Here is a 20,301-nt window from a genome sequence, read left to right on the forward strand (position 1 = left end):
TTTCTTTTGCAGAGCTGGACAGTTGTATTGTGACTGGTGACCTAATGCCCCCTGCCTGACAGAGTTTGTACTCTTCATGATGCTTTAAAAACTGTGGTGTAGTTTTTCATCTTAAGCCTGAAGTTGTCATCTATTCTCGCAGACATTTGTCCTGTGTGTCTACAGTTGTTATGCCTAAAACTCACACACATGCACCTACACTACGCACTCACACTGACTGATTGGATGCATTAAATACTAGGTAGGGGGCCGCTTTAGGGTACAAAAATATTTTTACTGCTCATTTTCACTCCGTAACTTCAACTCGGGACTGTTCTTTGACTGAGTGAAGCTCCTCAGTCCGAAATAAACAGGCACTACCGCAGTTTATGTTTTTAAAATATTTATGTCCGGCATGCATTATGACCACTGCTCATTGTGCATTGAATTATTTATACGCCGGGCTTCTATTTTAAGGGTGTTGCTGTTTGACACTGTACAGGGCCAGGGCTAGTAACTCCAACGTAAATCCACATGGTACAATGGATCTTATGTAAGACATCTTTCTACTGTAGAGAAATATAAAGAATAATGCTAATAATTTACATATGTCTGAGCTGTATGTACACACTTTATGTGCACCTTGTCTGGGATTTTTTGGTTTCCTTCTGTGCTTGTATTTATTTTTTTATTTATTTTTGGTTCTACCCCCGTTAGCACTCAGTCTTTCATCTTCCTCAATACGCAGTGCAGTTAGGAAACTTGACCCATTTTTCCAGGAAGGCAGCCTCTCGAGCCAACAGAATTAACCAAGCACTGAAAATAATCAGACAAGTTTATTGGATGTTGTTAAAATTGTAAAAAAAAAAGGATGTTTTTTGAACATTCATCAAAACAAACATGTACTGTGTCCATTTTTCCACATATATATATTCTTCATGTTTTTCATGTGCCCTCATGCTCAGATCACTGCATCTCTGCATCTCTTTATGCTGAGTGCATGAGAGGAAACGTAACCTCTAGCCGTAAGTGTTAATATTAAAATGTCAATGATGGCCCTTTCCAGGAAAACTAATTCTTTAAAACAGGTCAAAACTCTTGCATACTGTGCAACATGTTTCCTTAGATGTGTGTACAGAGTAGGAGCTTACAATTTCCTTCATTTACTGTACTGTTCATTTCTGTTGCAATACTCTACGAAGCATATTACAATACATTATGTATGGGACATAATCCATTATAAATGTGCTTATAATGCATTATGAAGGGGTTATTAAAAACAAATGTCAAATAAACATTTTCATCTCTGAAATTGAATGAACAAATGAGCAGAAAAGAAAAACAAATGCTAATTTGACAATATTAGATATATTAAAATTCGAAAGTAAATGACAGGTTCACAATATATACATTTTTTTTTCGTTCTTTGAATTTTTTACAGCGCAATACACATGAAACTAAATTAAACACTTATAAATAAAGCAATGACAAAAAAGCTCTGGAGGTCAGAATTGAGTCAGAGCAAAGGTGAATGAAAGCCTTTTCAATCCATTCTCCAATTGTGGTATGGCAAAAGCCGGAGTCTTCCAATTTAAATATCCCATCACATCAGTGGTTCATCTGTGAGCAGACAGGCGTTACTTCTGTGCATCTTCACTTCCTTGCCTCGTCTTTTCATCTGCCGATGGGTTGGCGTTACCTGCTGCTGGTGGGGGGAAGAAATGCAGCAGATTGGAGTAATGAGATAGAGAGGAGTGAAGGAAGTGATGAATAAAAGATTCTGCTTGCTTTCTGCTTTTCACCCATCACAGGCGCAGGATGGAAACTGGGACATGTGAAAATGATGTAGTGCACGTCTGAATCAAATGTTGAAGAGATCTGGGTCAGCACGTTGTTATTCCTCAGGAATTTCACCCCATCATTTTTGTTTGTTTTCTTTCTTTCTTTTTTTTTTGCATCAAGTCTCAACATAACATGAAAATTATTTTACATGAAAAGTAATTATATAAAAAAAATAACTTAGTTTCAGAATGTCACCCGTTTGTTTAATTCTTGCTTCAGTTTATTAAAAGATTTTGCCATTTTACACAAAACCTGCAATTTTGTCATCATCAGTAGCAGTTTATACTTTTCCAGTCTGGTCCAAATTTTAGTTTTTTTTTTTTCAGATGAATTAAAATGAATTTTTATTAGGTCAGAACCCACCAATATTGCTTTGAAAATATACCATTGCCTAGAAGCTTTAGATTACTCTTTTTGTGATCACTCATCATTCAGCAGTCATGTGATTTTGCAGTCATAAACTAAAAAATCTAAAATGATGAGATTTAAAGAAATGCATCTGAGCAACATTATTGTTAAATTAAAGGATTAAATTACACAATTCACTCAACTATGCCATGTTCCCAAATGCTGCCAATTACAAACCAACCAAACACTTTCATGTGAAATCATGAGCCGGGTTAACAGGCGCTGTGATGGGGAGTGGTGTGAATGCTCAGGTGATTTACCTGCTTGTGTCTTTTGTGTGGACGTTGCTGTGGTGACAGTGGGCGAGCCCTCGTCTTTCTCTGTTGATTGTGGAAGATCAATTCCTCCGGATGCTTCTAATAGACTCTCCCGGGAAAACTCTGCATAGTGGAGATAAGACATTGGAACGGGCTTCAGGTTTACTGGTGAACAGCAATGCCTGTTCACATTACACCAAATTCATATTGCATGCAGAATACATTTTTAAATACATATCTAAATACACAAAATTTGGTAAACCACACAATGTTGAAAATGCAATTCTTATTTAACTTGCTGTAATTGTCACCTTATTTCACTGGATGCTTTAAACAACATTGAAATGTCAACGTTTTAATTAAGCCCCAATGATTTTTTGAAAAATGAATTAATCCACAAAAATAATCACATTTTTTGATAAAATACATGGAATGTTCTTTTCTGAACGTTCAAAATGATCAGTCCTCATATCATCCAGGTCACACACTATTTATGATAATAAAGTGAGAGTGTAGTGTCTGTAGGTTCTTTCTTGTTAAATTCACGTTCTTGTTCTGAATATTCTGCTCCCAGGAAGTAAAAATTTTCAGCACTGGACCAATGGCTCTTCTCCAAACCTTGTAACATCTATTTACAACTACAATTATTTGACCTCTTGCATCAGTATAGGCTCCATTCAAAAACGTAACTTGGGAGCTTGTAAGAAATTATTCTTCAAATGACCCATCACAATCTTCTAGGTTGAGTAATGATTAAAATCCAAGTAGGAACTCAGGAGTTACAGGTCCTAAAAGCTCTAAAATCACTCTATGAATCCCTTCTGTTAGACCAACTCTTCTAGACAGTTCTCTCTTTTCCCTCATCATTTGGTGCTCTCTATCCTCCAGAAAGAAGAATGCTTGGTTGTATTAACTCAGTCTAATCTATAAAGTTCTTAATCCAAGAGACAAAAAGTAAACTGGTTCAAGAGTTTTATGAACAGAGAATTCCTTCCCCTTTACTTTCAGACGTTTCAGTAGCATTGGATCAACTCCTCACCTTCCATTTGGCTGCACAGTTTCTCAAAGGCCTCAGCTGTGACCTTGTGCTCGGTGCTCCAGCCCTCCTCGTCCACTGGAAGGTCCTCCCCGGTGGGCATGGAGTCTGGACTGGGCCTGTCCGACAAGCAGCTCTCTGAGGAACACTCGTCTGCCCCCTGCTGCTGCTGCCGGTAGAGATGGTGCTCCACCAGAAACTGCAGCTCTGCGGTGTCAATGGAATGCTAACTCAGCATGCTTAGTATTCACTGAGAGGCGCTTTGCCTGGCCGAGCTCCCGGGAACATGATGCTTGATAGAGAAGATTTAATAATGATAAAAATAATGGCTGGCTGGAAGCATATATATATACAGTGCTCAGAATAAATGAATACACCCCCTTTAAAAAGTACGAATTTAATCAGTAGCTCAATGTACAAAAGAACAATTTCCAGAAATTTCACAAGGTTGGGTTTTATTGTCACTTGTTTAACTCCACAACATGAAATTAAGGTTAATAATATACTTTAGATCACAAAATCAGTTTTAATAAAATTGGTTGAAGCAAAAATGAATACACTCTGCAACAAAAACTATTTTGTAGGACCGTGATTTTCCTAGGCATGGAATGAACAAGTTGGCGACATATTGCAACTATCTATCTTTTTCCATTCTTCAAGAATAACCTCTTTTAGAGCCTGGATGCTGGATGGAGACTGATGCCATCGATGAAATGCAGCTCCCCAACACCAGCAGCACTCATGCAGCCCCACATGAGGACACCACCACCACCATGCATTTCTCTTTACTGATATGTAAAGCTTTGCTGATCTTCTTGTAGCCCCCACCTTTATTGTGTAGAGAAATGATTTCCTTTCTCAGATTTTGTGCATTTCTCTTCCATGAGGAGCCATTGCTGACAGCATGAAATGGGAAGGGCTTTTCTTTGTTAAGTGTAGTCACCTTTCTGCTCGACACCACTTAAACGAATCATCAGACTCACCTCTGTGTGTGTGTACTTCCAGGCAGCCATTATTTTATATATATATTTCAACGTTCGCGCATACAAAAAGTATATGTAAATGATATTATCTAGAATTAATTAAAATATTATTTTCCTTGAATCAGAATGCGTGACTGTGAGATTTCGGCCATTGATTTGTAAGTCAGAAATTAATCTATAGATTAGTCTCAAACTGATTCTGTATCTAACAGCATAATATTAGATTGTCTGGTAGAGAGAGACCAATTGCAAAATGAAGCCAAGCGACGAGGCTTCTCACTGCCTTTCACAGGGCTTCTGTTATCTCGATCATAACAGTTACTATATCACTTGATAGTAAGTGACTCACTTCAATCATCTGGGCACTTGTGCTGTATTATGCACCCCGTCACTAAGAGAAATACATTTCAGTTTTTGTTGCGCTCTGGAGCAAGTAGGCGGTGCGGTCCTTAAAAACAACGCAGTGCGATCAGTCTTTACACTCCTGACCCTGATATCATGAATGGAAGGCAGGAAAATATGGTGGGATAAAAAAATACCAAAATACTATACGCAACCTAAAACCGTCAGGAAATCCGGATATGCAAAAAAGGAACTGGTGCGGCCAGAGTGGGACACGGGAGGGTGGAGAACATGGGTTCGAGGGGGAACTGCCGGGCCATGGTTGGCCTAGCGTGTGAGGAAACGGACCCGTAATCGGAAGGTTGCCAAGGTGCCACTGAGGTGCCACTGAGCAAAGCACCCTCCCCACACATTGCTCACTGGGCTCCTGTCGTGGCTGCCCACTGCTCACGTTGTGTGTCACCGTGCGCTGTTCTGCAGTGTTTCACAATGACAATCACTTCCCTTTCACTTTCAAATGCCAAGTCAAAACCGAACCCAGGACCTGAGCATCGCCGCATCCTCACCTTTCATTGTGGGGTTTCCTCGCGCCCCCTTCCGCCTCTGCCGGGGAGAGTTGAGCAGGGCTTGCTGTTGAAGCAAATAAGAGAAAAACGACGAGTCAGCATGTCACCCTGCCCCCATGATTGACACACATGCAGTGTGAGTGTCTGTCTAGACACAGGCACACAACACTATGCCTGGTGCTTTTGTTTCCTTTTCAGAAAAAAACTAGGATCCTTTAACAGGTTCAGACACTCACTACAAGCCCTTGGTTCAATCTAGTTTGTGTATTTAAAAACTGGATAATAAAGGAGATCATGAGACCTGAGATCATTCAAAATGTATTGGTATCTGTTTGGTTACATCTTAACAGTGCAAAATAGAACAGTACAAAAAAAAAAACACTGAACACTGAAGGCTGCCATGACGGGAACCGCCTCTTCCCTCCAAAGAAACAGGACAATTGTGTCCAAAGAGGCGCACAGCCAGCAATGGTTGACAAAGTCACAGCTGGGGTTCCAGCCCCCATTTGCATTGGGAAAGAAGTTCACCAGATATGGCTGCTTTACCCCAGCAGCCAAACCCAGCTGCTCCTCACACGTCTCCAGTCCCGGTACTGTAGGTTCCAGACCAATTCATCACAACGGCTACTGGAATATGTGAGAACAGATTGTGTGCTGTTTTTTTTACCCATATATTGCTTACCCATATATATACTTGTTTTTTATACCATTAAAATACCAATGTTTCATATTTGAAGTTTTGGTTTGCATGATTGTTTCCCTCAATGTATATATTGGCACAGAGTTTATGTTTTTTTTTAATCTCAGGTTTCACCTGTATATATTTTTAAATAACAATATTATATTCTTTTGTAAAATATGTATAAAAACCCTTAAACCACGTCCCCCAGGAAAGCTTTCTGATTCTTATTGTTAATAGAAACATATTTTGCCAGTGCTTTGTAAGAGCCATGTTTGCTAATGTTGATTGGATGACATGTTGACAGGAGGAGGTTTTAATAGTCCAAAATGAAGGAGTTGGGTGTGTGAGAGCTGTCAGTGATCATCCTCCAATTTTACACATTCATCATAAGCATCATTAACATTAATCTTCCCAGTTTCAGAAATTATTAAACACCAGCACAATAAGCTGTATGGGTTTATTATTCAATAATCAATTCAATATATGTCATTTAATGTTGTTGGAGATGATTTCACTACTGCATTAGCTCACAAATGTCATTTTTGTGTTGCTTCGCATGAGCATAATGTGATTTTCTGACATCATGTCATTATCACATTACCTTATACAGCTGGTTAGGAAGACGATCTTCATCAATCTCTGTGGAAAAAAAAAAAAGACGAACCTTATACAAATGTATTCATGCGTCATTCCATCCGTAAGACCGATGAGGGTCATAACCTATCATAACCTCAATTATAGTTTAAGCTTACACACAACTACACACACACATATACACAGACAAAGGTGTTTGTCAGGGCTGGCCTTCAGCGCCCACCCCACGGCTCTGCTTGTCAGGGCTGCTGCCACCTCCAGAGACATCGAAGGTCCCAGGCGAGGTGACCTTGAGGCCAACGGCAGATGGCCTAACGCGATTCGGACATCTGCAGGGTGTGGATAACATCTCACTGCCCGGGATGAACATTCTCAGCTCCGCCGGAAAACCCGGTGATAAAAGCGGGAGGGATCGATGTGGGGAAACATATTTATGGTGGGCATAACACATAGAAATGATTGTCGATGGCAGCGGAGTGATACTATTAACTGGGATCAATGTTGGGGCGGCTGCATGCACATCGCCGTCCCTTTCAACTTTTTCTAGGACGAGACGGCCTTGTTGCCTGGCAACCCAAACATCCCCAGACACCGAGTGTACAGTGCACTGTCCGCCATTCCCTCAGTGTCTGCGTCTGGGTGCAATGTGACATTTAGCCAACATCAAAATCCACCACGTTTAGCACACAAAACTAACACACACTTTCATGTCTAAAACACACACACACATTCACATACAAATTCTCAATGCTGCTCACAAAAAAAAAATCAGCACTGCAGTACCAGGACATCTGGGCTCCTCGTGGTTTCTGTGTTCATCATGGAGGGAAAGCAGCGAGCGGGCAGCAGATGTCCTTCAGAAGAACATTACAATTATCCTGCTAGGGACACTCCTGCGTCTATAAACGCATTAGCAATGACCTTAAATCACCCTGATCCACAGACAGCCTGATAAAACATGATCACAGGTAGTGTGGCAGTGTGCTAGTGTGCTAGCTATGAAGCACACTATTATTTCACAAACTCTCTGAGACTTCTTGTACTGTGACTTGTCAATCATATATAATTAGTCAAAAACCCATGTACGTGAAAGTGATTACTTGCTCAAATGCAAATGCAGATCGCAAAATGTCCAAATTTTGACCCTTAATGTGATGTCAGTCACACACAGGCCCTTTTATGTCACAGATAAGGTAAAAGGCTAAAGTTCATTTTATAAATGTTTTTTGCAAAAAATAATACTTATTTACACATTTATAACGCGAATGTGGTATCTCAACAATTAGCACAAAGATGTGTTTTTGTGTGTGTGAGTAAGGGTGTGTGTTCTGTTCTGGTACATTTGTACATGGCTGCGCTCTCATGGCACGTCGAGTGAATGCCGAGGAACAGGCGTACGACATGATGAAGAAAGGGGTGAATTAAATGAACAAATGAAACATGGCGCAATGGCAGAAAACAAAAAAAGTCAAGCAAGTGTCATCACATTGGTTCAAAGCCCGACAGGGGAGTGTGGAAAAAGCCAACATATTCCCAGGACCCTAAAGCTGTGAAGTAGTTGGTAGTGGCCCAGTGGTTAACACACTCACCTCTGAACCAGGCATCCCAGGTTGAAACAGCAACAACAGCAACAATAACCCGGTCTCTACGGATTGTTAGTTGCTCCGGATAAGGAAGTCTGATAAATGTCATAAATGTAAATTTCCTCTCTTTTCTCTCTTTGATCTACAGCCACTAAAGTTGAACAGTAGGCTGAGTACGAATAATCAGAGGCTGAGGATGTGAGATTCTGGGAAATGGGCCAGTTAAGCAGACCAACCACAGTCATGATTTTCTGTTACATCAACCGTTTCTAAACAACGTGCCATATCTGTATCGATCCTGTACGAAGATGTGTTATGCATTCTGATTACAAATGTATAAAACTGACTGACGCTTTTAATGAAAAACATTAGAGGTTCTTCACACCACGGCGTACATACTACTGTTTTTCCTGAAAGACATGAATGTGGAATTTTTACAGTTTAGTTTTATATGAGTGGTGATAAAGGGCATAGACAGAAAGAAAGAAAGCAAGAAAGAGAAGCAGAACTAACTCTCTTGGAAGTGCAGGGAGTGACTCATACAGGAGCAGAGACCCGCTAAAGCGCACGCTGACATGAACGCGAGAAGAAAGAAAAGGAAGAATACTCAGGGGAGGTGAACGTCCAATAAGTCTTCACTGAAAGCCCCAGCTGGCCTGGAAAAAAGAAACGTGTTCTCTGCTGTGCTGTTAATGCCACGACAGGAAAAAATGGACAATGCATCCTGGGATCTTTGACAGAATGAGTGACTGAGGGCATGAAATACCATTAGATGCGGTGTCACTGGTTTATGAGAGGTGAGAAGAGAAGAATGGAGAGTAAGTAAGAGGTACTGTACCTGGTGATGACTGATCGCTGGAAGCTACCAAAGTGGCCGGGGTGGGCCGACGCCGTCTGATCTGCAGAGCAAGAGCACAGCTTGATTAATAACTGTTCATTTAATCAACTTAATGGTGCATTTCTACTGTTGGGAAAAGCAAAGCAAGTGAAATTTTCTCCAATTCATTGCCACAGAGCAGATTTTCAACTCGTGGCAAAACCGGTGGCCAAAAAAGTGCATTTTACAGGAATAAGGCAGAAGTTTGATTATGGGCCCATTAATTAAGTGTCATTTACTTACTGAAAATCTGCAGACACTGTAGACACATCCAATAGCAAGTCTAGCATTGCAAGGTCATGTCCAAATCAAAGGACACATACAAAAGCACTGCAGTGTGATTTAAGATAAGAAAGTAAAGACTAAAGGAAAACATGAGACATTGCACATGTGGGTTTCAGAACATCTCTGAATGAAAAACAGAACCGTACAAGTGGGAGGTCTATCGTGTCCAAATATAATCACACAATGGATATTCTGCCGTGAACAGATCTCAGAGGAACCATGTCTTAAACTGATGTGAAGGAACACGACGGAACGCCAGTTAACTGGTTAACTGACCGCTCTAACGTGAAGAAATCAGAAACCCCTCTGTACACACCAAAGCGTGCTGTGGTAGAGCAACGTGGGTATCTTCAGCAGACACCGTGACAGATGTCCAGATGCCTGCTGCGGATTTCTGCTGAATGCAGCTGAAACTCAAGTGCTGAACGAAGTGTTCTTGCAATCTGGGTGCTTTGCAGTGCTCGCAACTGCAGTGCTGCACACAAAGCCTAACGTTTGAATGCAGCTGACACTCTCCACGTCAACACAACCCACATGTATAACATGACAGGAGATCTGATCAGGTGACACTTTAATAAATTACGATCTACTGTAAATATCTACTGCATAAAAGGTTTTCAACAATTTTACAATAAACAAAGGAACAGCATTAGACTAAACACAGCACTGAGGAGCCCCAGTGCTCATTGTGGTTGTGCTGGAGATGCTGTTCTCAATCCGGACAGACCGAGTTCTCTCAGCCAGGAAGTCCAAGATCCAGTTGCAGAGGGAGGTGTTCAGGCCCACTCAATCAAGTGCTGGGGAATGATGGTGTTGAATGCTGAAGTGAAGTCTATGAACAGCCTATGAAAACTGTAGACCCAGGTTCCCATTATATGGTTAGCTATGTTGGCAGCTAAAATTATAAGTGATATTCTCATCTTGCTGACCCACGACTGTGCAGCGATGCACAGCTCCAACCGCATCATCAAGTTCGCCAATGACACAACCGTGGTGGGTCTCATCAGCAAGAACGATGAGTTGGTCTACAGAGAGGAGGTGCAATGATTGACAGACTAAAGATATGATTGTTGACTTCAGAAAAGAATGGAGGGACCACTCCCCACTGTCACAACCATGCTGGCATGTCGAGGCAGGTGAACGGAGAGGAGGACGAAGAGGTGACAAGATGACGAGGACGGAAGGACGCAATCATGTGACGTCACAAAACCGGGGTTTAATGGTGAAGCACAGGACAAGGGAGACATCCAATGACACTGGTGAACATGGCACATAACATCAAAGACCTGACGGTGAACAGAAATGAACAGGGTAGCTTTATACATTTGACACAGGTGAAAACAATTAGGGAACATTACACATGACAACAGTGAAACTCCGGACTGGAGTGACCCCTTTCGGACCAGATCATGACAGTACCCCCCTCTTAGGCACGACCCCTTGAGGGCCAGGCAAAGCAGTCCATGAAGGAGGGAGGGAAGTCCATACACTGAGTCTTTATGAGTAGAGTGGACGATAAGAGGAGTCGAGAGCAATCGATTCGAGATGAGAAGAGGAGAGAAAAGATGAGATGAACAGCTGAGAGGAATGAAGGATGACTGGTCCAGTATTCATGATGGACGAGTGGCGGGAGTCCTGTGCAGATGGCTCCGGGCCAGTGTGGTCCTGGTACCTCGTCCGCAGGTGCCTGGCGCTCACGGTCAGCCTCCGGCTCGCCCCGCTGAATGGCCGCACCTCACCTTCAACACCACCAGACACAGGACTGAGAGGCAGGGGTCGGGACCCTGTGGAAAATGAAGCCAAGGATGGCCAGAGACAAGGAAGCTGGCGGCGTCCTCCCGGCGAGTCGCGGCTTTTGATCTCAGCATGGCTGCGTCAGCTGCATCCAATGCGCGGTCAGGTCTGTCACAACCATGCTGGCACGATGAGGCATGTGAATGGAGAGGAGGACGAAGAGGTGACGCAATCTTGTTTGGAGTTCGTCAAGAAAATAAAGCATCTTTTCTTCCTGCGAATTCTGAGGAAAGCCCACCTCCCACCACCCATCATCACCATCTTCTATAGAGGGACCATTGAGAGCATTCTGACCAGCTGTCTGGTCTGGGAACTGCACCGTATCAGACCGCAAGACCCTACAGCGGATAGTGAGCTGAGAATATCATCGGAGTCTCTCTTCCCTCCATAACGAACCTTTACAACACACGCTGCATCAGGAAAGCCATCAGCATTGTGAAGGACTCCACACACCCCTCACATGCACTCTTCACCCTCGTACCATCCGGAAAAAGGTACCGAAGCAGTCGGCCTCTCACTTGCTTCCTCCCAAAGGCCATCAGACACATGAAAACTCAGGGACTGACACACACACACAAACACACACTACCTGATATATTAAGTAAAATTATCTTGTCACGAGGGCTGGCCATGACGAGGAGGGCCTAGTGGGTAAGAAGCGATCAGAAAGTTGCCGGTTCGAATCCCGGTCTGCCAAGGTGCCACTAGGCAAAGCACCGTCCCCACACACTGCTTCCCGGGCGCCTGTCATGGCTGCCCACTGCTCACCAAGGGTGATGGTTAAAAGCAGAGGACGCATTTCATTGTGCACCGTGTGCTGTGCTGCAGTGACAATCACTACACTTTCATTTTGCACAGCAATATTTGCACTATTTTTACTTTGCATTTATTATTCATTTCTCTAGTTTAGTTCGCTGTCGTTCTCATTGTTGTCTACATGCTTTTGTTAAATGTTACTCTTGCACTGCCTGTGTCCCTTGTTTAGCCCAGTTCGTCTGCGACGCACACGTGCACTTTATGTCAGTAGGTAACTTTGTTTAAATGTTACATATAGCACTTGCTTCCGGAGAATTTGTTTTGTTTCACAATGTACTGTCTAACATGTATGTAGCTGAAATGACAATAAAGCTCAACTTAAACACAGTAAATATGTTAATACCAAAGACACAGGTAATCTGTTCGCAACCTTTCATTTTTTATTAAGGTGTATCGCTAGATTTTTGTGTGTGTGTGTGTGAATGAATGTAGGTGAATGGTTGCTGTAACATTCTGACTTTTTATATGATGAAAAATGACTGTTGTGCTGTAGCAACCCATAGTGTTGGGATCATTTTTCACATGCAAGACAGCATAATTGGTTTTAATACTTAATATAGGACAATTGAAGTGCATTTGGAAGTGTTGGAAATTTGCATTAATTCAGCAGCAAAGAGAACTTCATAGAACAGATAAAAATACACATTGCAATAACAAAGAACCATAATAGTAAGGAATCTGTACAATGTGCAAAGAAAAATAGATACATTTTCTATATGTACATGCATTAGTATCCAGATAGAAAAAAACAAGTGTCCAAAAATAGCAACAGAGATGAACAAATATGTATGTTGATGTATTCCACACTAATAATATTTCTGCATGTACTGGTCTCCCCTGCACTTAATTTTTTCTAATAAATGTCTGGCTCTTAACAATAACCAGTGTAAGATTTTTACTCCACTACAACCTGTAAATAACAGCACAATGTCTAACATCTCTATGGCAACAGTGCATATATGCACAAAACATCAATACAGTGCTTCAGCTATGTATTCTTCTGTACCTGACCAACATCTCTGCACTAGAACACAAATTATTTTGCAACATTCAGGAAATGGCAGGACTAAATCAGACAACATCAAAGTTACACAATTAGAAGAATGTATGAATACACTTCACCTCTCAAACTATCAAACAATGAATGAACAACACATAAAATATGCAAATGATATTGAGTTCGACAGTATTGCTTTCCGAGGCCTTTGAATGTTGCTCTCTTCACGGCATGTACCTGCTCAACAGAATAATGAAATGGAATTAGCTCTGAACATCACTGGCAAGATTTTGAATGTTGTTTCCCCTGGACAATGAGGTCTTCAGTCAGTTTTATCTCATGCACAATGGAGAGTATTCTTGGATGCTTACACCCACACGAGGAGTCATGAATCACTCTTTCAGTGTAAATTTACACCAAATGATGATGGAATAATTCACCTTTCAGTGGCTCTTCTTGCTGTGAAGAGCACTTGTTGAGGACTCCGTCCCCTTGATGGAATGAATGTATGCTGCTTCCAACAACCACTGCTTTTTAAGCAGACAAAAGGGAACAGGTTTTGTCTGAAAGTGGTAGATGGTCATAAAAACAGCACAGAAAACTAAAACTGGGAAACCTGGTCATGACCTTTTGGACTGACAGTCCTTCCCCTTTGGACTCTTGTGAGTTGATTGCTGATCTGATTGTATTCCCGTGTCCCTTGACTTGTCCTTGTTGATGACCCTAATGATGTATTTGCTTTGTCTCTGTTGTCTGCTGGATGACGTTTATGCTCCCAGTTAAATGTTTTGTGGTTAAACTCTGCCTTTTTGGCCCTTGTGCCTCTTTTTGTCTCTCAGTCAGTGTTACTAAACTTGTGCCATTGCACCTCCTGACTCTAACTCAGGCCACACCCATGACAGAAACATCACATGGCATGAATTTTGTCCACTTCTGCATCTTATGGTCATATGCTATTCAGAATTTTGTTTCCCTAACCTTGAGTCTGACTATGAACCACCAAACTAACCTAGGGCACAAATACCCATAAATACACACACACACACACACACACACACACACACAAACACACACACACACGCAAACACACAAAAACACAGACTGAGATTTTCCAGACTTTCCACTCACACACATACCACAGCCCACGGGGTCTGGCTTCATGAGCTCAGTGGTTCTTTTCAGCCCACTCAACTTAAAATGTATTGGCGCTTTATTGCCACACACGGCGAACCACACTCTCTTTCTTACAGCAGATGGACAGGCTGCAGGCTACGCATTCTTCATTTGGGCGTTTATTTATTTTTTTGGCCTCTTCGCGAAACTGCATCATTTTGAACCAAATAAAGATGGGTTGTCATCAGCGATCAAGAGTTTTGTACCCTGAAAAATGATTCTGCTGTTGAGGACGCTTTGGTCTGCGGGCACAGCAGTGTAGAGCCTTTGATCCAACGTTCCTGTGCTTTCTTAGAAAACGAAGAAAATGCATTTATGCATTATGCACTCATGCATTTTTAACTTTATTTATTTTTGCATTTATAGTAGCATGCTGCTATAAGGTCTGCCTGTGTTATTTGACTTCTGTAGCATACCCTGCAAAGGCTTAAGAAGGTGTTCAGCAACACAGATTAATTTCATTTTCCCAATGATTTTGGCACAAGTCCGGCTGCTTTAGCTTTAGCAGAGTGGCGAATCCTCTTTTCACCCAGCTGACGTTGTACAAATCCAGTGTGGAATTCAATGTTTCTCTTTATTTGAACAGATTATTGCCAACTTCTTAGTAGTGACAAAAGGGCACCAGCTACTTTCTCTGTCTAGACTGTAAATAGACTTTTCTCCTTTTTTATTGCCATTCAGGAACGTTGTGCTAATAGGAATTATATTTCAAATTGTGTAAGTGCTTGGTGTGCCTGCAGTAGCACAAATGAAATGACCAGCTATTAAAAGCTCTGCTCCATCAAATCAAACTTAATTATGGTCAAAAACGTTTTTATGCTTGGACTAGGCTTAATCCACGAATGAGAAACCAATCCTGAGAGTTTTTGACTGTTGAGGGCTTGCAATGATTGCATGAGAAATGGACATTTATTTTGCCCTTTTATTTTTGCAGCTGAACATAGAGAAAAAGATGGGCAGGAAAACAAAAGCCCGTTGGAAAGGTTTGATCTGCAAAACAAATAGCATAAAAATTTCTTTCTAAACACATTGGATTGCGAGTGTTAGTAGACTGGTGGATAGCTCACTCGCCTATGAACCAAAAGTTTGAACCCTACTTACTACCATTGTGTCCCTCAGCAAGACACTTAACCCTGAGTATCTCCAGGAGGACTGTCCTTGTCACTACTGATTGTAAGTCACTCTGAATAAATGCCAGAAATTTAAATGTAGCAGTATGTGTCCTGGGTCCAGTCTGGATGCTCATATTTTTGTGCTTGTGTTCATTTTGATTTTCTGTGGTGTTCATAGATTTGTGCCATAGTCATATTAAATCACCCTAGGTGTTGTTGTTTAGGCTTGGTGGGTCCAGGACCTGGTTAAGTAGGTTTATCAAATGGATGGACTGATGGCTTTTTGACTAATAAAATTTTGTTTGAAGCCCAAGCAAATGTCCGAATGAATGTGTGCAGTAATTAATTAGCTGATTATGCACTGTGCATCCTGGGAAGAGTGATCTGGCTCATTGTTGGAAGGTCATTTGATTTAAACCGCTCTCCAGTGCCAAGTGGATTTGAGAGGCATGTCTAAAGTCCTGTCTAGTCTGTGTGTGTTTTTTGGAGGCTTTGCAATCCACCGGCCCATGTAAGATGGCTCGCTGTTTTCTCAAAACTGGACCTGCAGTATAATGGAGGAATGGCGCCTGGTTTTCAAACAAACACTTTCAAAAGCCAGTAAGTGCCTAAACCAGTCTGGCAGCCAGACACAACTCTCCTGAAACTGTATGGTCTAAAGGAAATTGTTCATTGGAACAAGAAAAATACATACAGTCTGGGACAAGCTGATATAAATATTGCAAACCAAGCTTTGATGACTTGTCCTATGCCCAGTATACACAAAGACTTCAGACTGTCTGAAAACATGAAAAACTTACAACGTCTTCACACATAGCTCCTAAATGGTGATGGATGATATGATATATAATGATATAGGATGAATGTCTTCTACTACATCTTATGTCTACTGACTGTCCATTAAAAATACAAATAATCAAAGTGGCATAGTGTGCAAAACCCAATAGCATGGAAGTGAAACAAAGGAACAGCAGTATGTGGGAAAGCAACAAAAGAAGTAATGCTTGTGGAGTTCATGTTCTCCTCCTCCACTGCCTTGTCTTTGCATTGTTCTCTTCACACATAAAATGAACATGATTCATCTCATTCTCTTTGCACATGCAGCCAATGCTTAGTTCTTCTATACTTACTTGCATGGTAGCATACTAAGGTTGTCAACAAAAAAACAATTCACAGATATTAATCAATCTAAAAAAAGTTTATTGATTTTGTACTGAATTTTGTATTGAATTAGCACTGATTGAATTAAACTTATTTGTTTGTTATCTATCTATCTATTAATTCATAAATTGTATTCCTTTATTTATAAGGTACATGTATTATACACACACACACATATATATATATATATTTTTTTTTTTAAATATTTATTTATTTTTTTAAAATATATGTTATAAAGTTACTGTGCTTTCTTTTGTCTACTCCTGTAGAATTGTAAATAGTACTGAGTACCCTCCTTAGTATCGTATCAAGTTTGAAATTTCTGTATCGTGACAAGCCTATAGGTTTCATTGTTGTACAGTGTAGAAAATCTGCAGACGGCATCTCCACCACCACCATCATAACCACTTCTTCACCTGGTGGGAACTTCCATAAAATGGCTGTGGAGCTTGGCTGATGCACCAGACCCATGGGCATCTCACCTTTCTTTCTCACTTGATTTCTGTTCACCTGTGCTTACATCGTGTGTATTTCTGTCTTCAATCTTCCACAATCAACCTCTCTCTGCAAGGCCAAGGTTGTGTGATGGTTTGTTGGTGTGATGGTGTGATGGTTAGTGTGGTGGTAGCCTAGTGGATAACACACTCGCCTATGGACCAGAAGACCCAGGTTCAAATCCCACTTACTACCATTGTGTCCCTGAGCAAGACACTTAACCCTAAGTGGCTCCAGGGGGACTGTCCCTGTAACGCTCTGGATAAGGGCGTCTGATAAATGCTGTAAATGTTTCCTGTGTTTTGATGGATTTTTATCTGCTTTTTACAAATCAAAATTTGTCAATCAATAGCCCTTCCTGCTTCTTCCTCATGCTTGAAATCATAGCACAGCATTAAATCAGGGGAGTTTTTTTAGAAGAATGATGTTCATTCCTTCTGAACAGCAGCAGAAACTGCAGAATAATGGAAAGGGTTTCTAATATTGCGTCAAGTTTACACTTTTCCTTGATTTATGGACACTAGCACCTTCTTCAGTGTCATCATTAACAATCTGCTCTCCGAACTACAATATTGAATGAACAGCATTCCTTTCATCTTTTCTGTTACCTGCCCCAGTTAGTTAATGAATCTTTTTGCATAAATAGCAGAGCTCCGTGCAAGAGCTCTTCCATGTTATACCACAACACTGAGGGAAAACTCGGTATCTCTGACTCATCAAAAAAAGCATCAGCATCCCAATTCCATGTGACCACCAGGTCTGGTAGGAGAGGCGAGGGGCCATCGCTCTGTGTTTTATTTACACCAAGATCGATGAAACCACTCCAGGATTGAGTTTCTAGGCCTCAGGACATGTGTCACTGACACGCTTTCATGCCTAGTTTTTTCCTCTTAAGGTCTTGTAGTTATAGTCGCATTGAAACCCCTTAACAAGTAACACAGGAAGCCATTAACAGAAGCCAGATGACACTTTTTTATTAAAAAATTCATCACATTAATGATATTGAGGGCTCAGATGCTCTGGTACTTTTTTGTGATGTAAGAATTCTTCTGCTCTAATTCATTTGAGTAAAATGGGGGTGGGATTTTTTGTAACCCCCATTTTAATTATATAAGCATCGTTTTACTTGCTGGGACAATTCAGCAACCAAGCCCCTTCCAGTGCTCCCACCCCATCCCCAAAACAACTTTTTCAGCCAAAAGCAGTTGAAAAGCAGGCAACAAAATAAACTTTGAACCGTGAGCATTGTCCAATTTCTGACATATTTCTGATCTGTTGTTCTGCTGAAGTGAGGAGTGGTAGGTAATAACCTTCTCCTCCATCAAGATGCTTCTTCCCTTTATTCACATTTAAACAGCCATTCAACTGGACAATATACATCTTTTTTTATAGTCAGTGTCCACGGTTTAGTTTTGTAGACAAACACACACACATGCACAGGTCTCACCTGTTCTGCTGCTTCAGGGTCCAGGTGGGTGTCCAGTAGTGGCACCGTGAACTGGATCTTGCGTGGGCTGCCGGTATCCATTTCAGTGGCCAATATCAAGAGGGACAGATGAAGAGAGAAAGAAGGTGGGGAAGGAGGGAGGGGGGTTGAAGAGTATGGGGTTGAGAGGAAGACAGGAGGAAAGAGAAGGACAGGGGGCGGTCTGTATTCGTGCTGCTGCAGTGGGAGTATTTGTCCTCTCTGCTCTTCTCTCTTCGTTCTGCTTTTTAATTCCTCACTTTCTGCACGAATCCCGGTGTGTGAATGCTGGCGGACTTTCCCAGCCTCTCAGCCCCTCCACTGTCTTCTTCCTCTGTTTTCTCTGCCTTCTCCTTTCAGTTGAATGCAGTGGCAAGGACACCCAGTCAGTGAACACCTCGGTTTCTCTCTCTCTCTCTCTTGCTCTCTCTTGCTCATTCGCTGCCTCCCTCTCTCACATTAGCCCCACCCACCTTCCCTGGCTGCCCATCTGATTGGTGAGCACAGATCAGGATTTTCAGTTTATGCAGCAAATTAGCATTTTAACACATTTCATTCATGCTAAAATGACAAATAACAACAATTACACATATCATTATTATTGCAGCGGTGTTTATAATATCATCCTTTTCTGTAATTTTATCATAAAATGAAACCTTTATTCAGTGATAACATTTTTCTATGGTTGACAGTGGATGGCCTCAGATCATAATGTTTTTGAAAGAAGCATATTTCAATGTAAAAAAAAAAAAAAAAGATGACGATGGATTAACACTCCCAGGAATATGAGGGTAAATTGAAAATGACACATTTCCAATGTCATGGACATGCTTTGTTGTCGCAGAAAACGCATCACAAAAATAAATAAATGAATAAATAATTGAGAACTTTCCAGAAAATTGATCATTACTTGTTGATCAAAACAAAGTTGCTGATGACACTTTTCCGGTGACGTCTCTACTTTCTGACTAGTCAGCTGCAGCAGGTCGAAGAAGCTGCTGGAAAAAGAAAAAAGAAATGCATTTTGCATTTAAATGACTTCTGTGTCAAAGTAAAATGGAAAATAAGCAGACGTAATGAGATAAGGTTCCCGTCTACCATTCTCACCATCCGCCGCTGGCTCTAGGCTGAGGGGGGAGGGGTGAACGAAAAGCTCCTATCAGGCTCATAGTTTGGAGGAGTCCCTGGCGATGTGTGGGTCTCTACCCACAATACAGCGTCAGAGGGAAAAATAATGCTCTGTGTCTGCAGATGCCCTCAGGTTTTACTGTCTCACACACACACAAACACACGTCTGTTTTCTTTCGTTTTTCTAGTTATTTCATTGCAATATATCTGTAATATGGATCAAAGACTAAATCATCCTAAATCTTTTGTTTCTGTATGATTTCTCTTTGTGAGAACAGCCAAATACCACCCAATTTTCCTATTGGTCCCCGAAAATATATCAATTTAATACCATACATGACACAGACGCACACACATTTCTCTGACTGATTCACTCTGTTACCCTGAAAAGAACAATATCTGGCTGTCTGATGGGAACACAGCTTGGCGTGAAAGTGGCTGTGGAGTAGAGCTGACAGCAGACCTGGATCACAGCGTCTTCATAACCCCAGATAAATAAATGGTTTTACAAATGAGATATGTCTGGGTTACTTATTTAATTATTTAGATGTTCTTTTCTCCACACTCTTCTTTTCATTAATATTGTAATTAATTTAAAATCATCAAGTTCTCAAAACCTCAAACACTCATTATAACCAAGTGTACTGTGTGGACACCAGTTAGTGTAGCTGGTGCTCACTGCGTGAAGTGGATTTGTTGTGTGTTGAGGTAAATAAAATTTTTACA

The 20,301-nt window shown here is 41.3% G+C and overlaps 1 protein-coding gene across 2 annotated transcripts; it reads right to left on the reverse strand.

The window, feature by feature from the left end:
• Window positions 1-802: 802 nt before the first annotated feature.
• LOC114772877 (protein phosphatase 1 regulatory subunit 1A-like) lies at window positions 803-18,851 on the reverse strand. Of its 2 annotated transcripts, none has more exons than XM_028965599.1 (7): window positions 18,430-18,851; window positions 9,111-9,171; window positions 6,697-6,734; window positions 5,414-5,477; window positions 3,526-3,729; window positions 2,490-2,609; window positions 803-1,681 (listed from the first exon to the last, which is right to left on the reverse strand). In XM_028965599.1, the coding sequence occupies exons 1-7, from the start codon at window positions 18,508-18,510 to the stop codon at window positions 1,617-1,619; spliced, it is 633 nt and encodes a 210-aa protein (XP_028821432.1). In that variant the 5' UTR covers window positions 18,511-18,851; the 3' UTR covers window positions 803-1,616. The 2 variants fall into 2 exon arrangements, with proteins under 2 accessions (XP_028821432.1, XP_028821431.1); XM_028965598.1 differs by having other exon boundaries at window positions 803-1,684.
• Window positions 18,852-20,301: the final 1,450 nt, after the last annotated feature.

The sequence above is a fragment of the Denticeps clupeoides genome, unplaced genomic scaffold, assembly GCF_900700375.1.
Source record: "Denticeps clupeoides unplaced genomic scaffold, fDenClu1.1, whole genome shotgun sequence".
NCBI classification, from domain to species: Eukaryota; Metazoa; Chordata; class Actinopteri; order Clupeiformes; family Denticipitidae; genus Denticeps; species Denticeps clupeoides.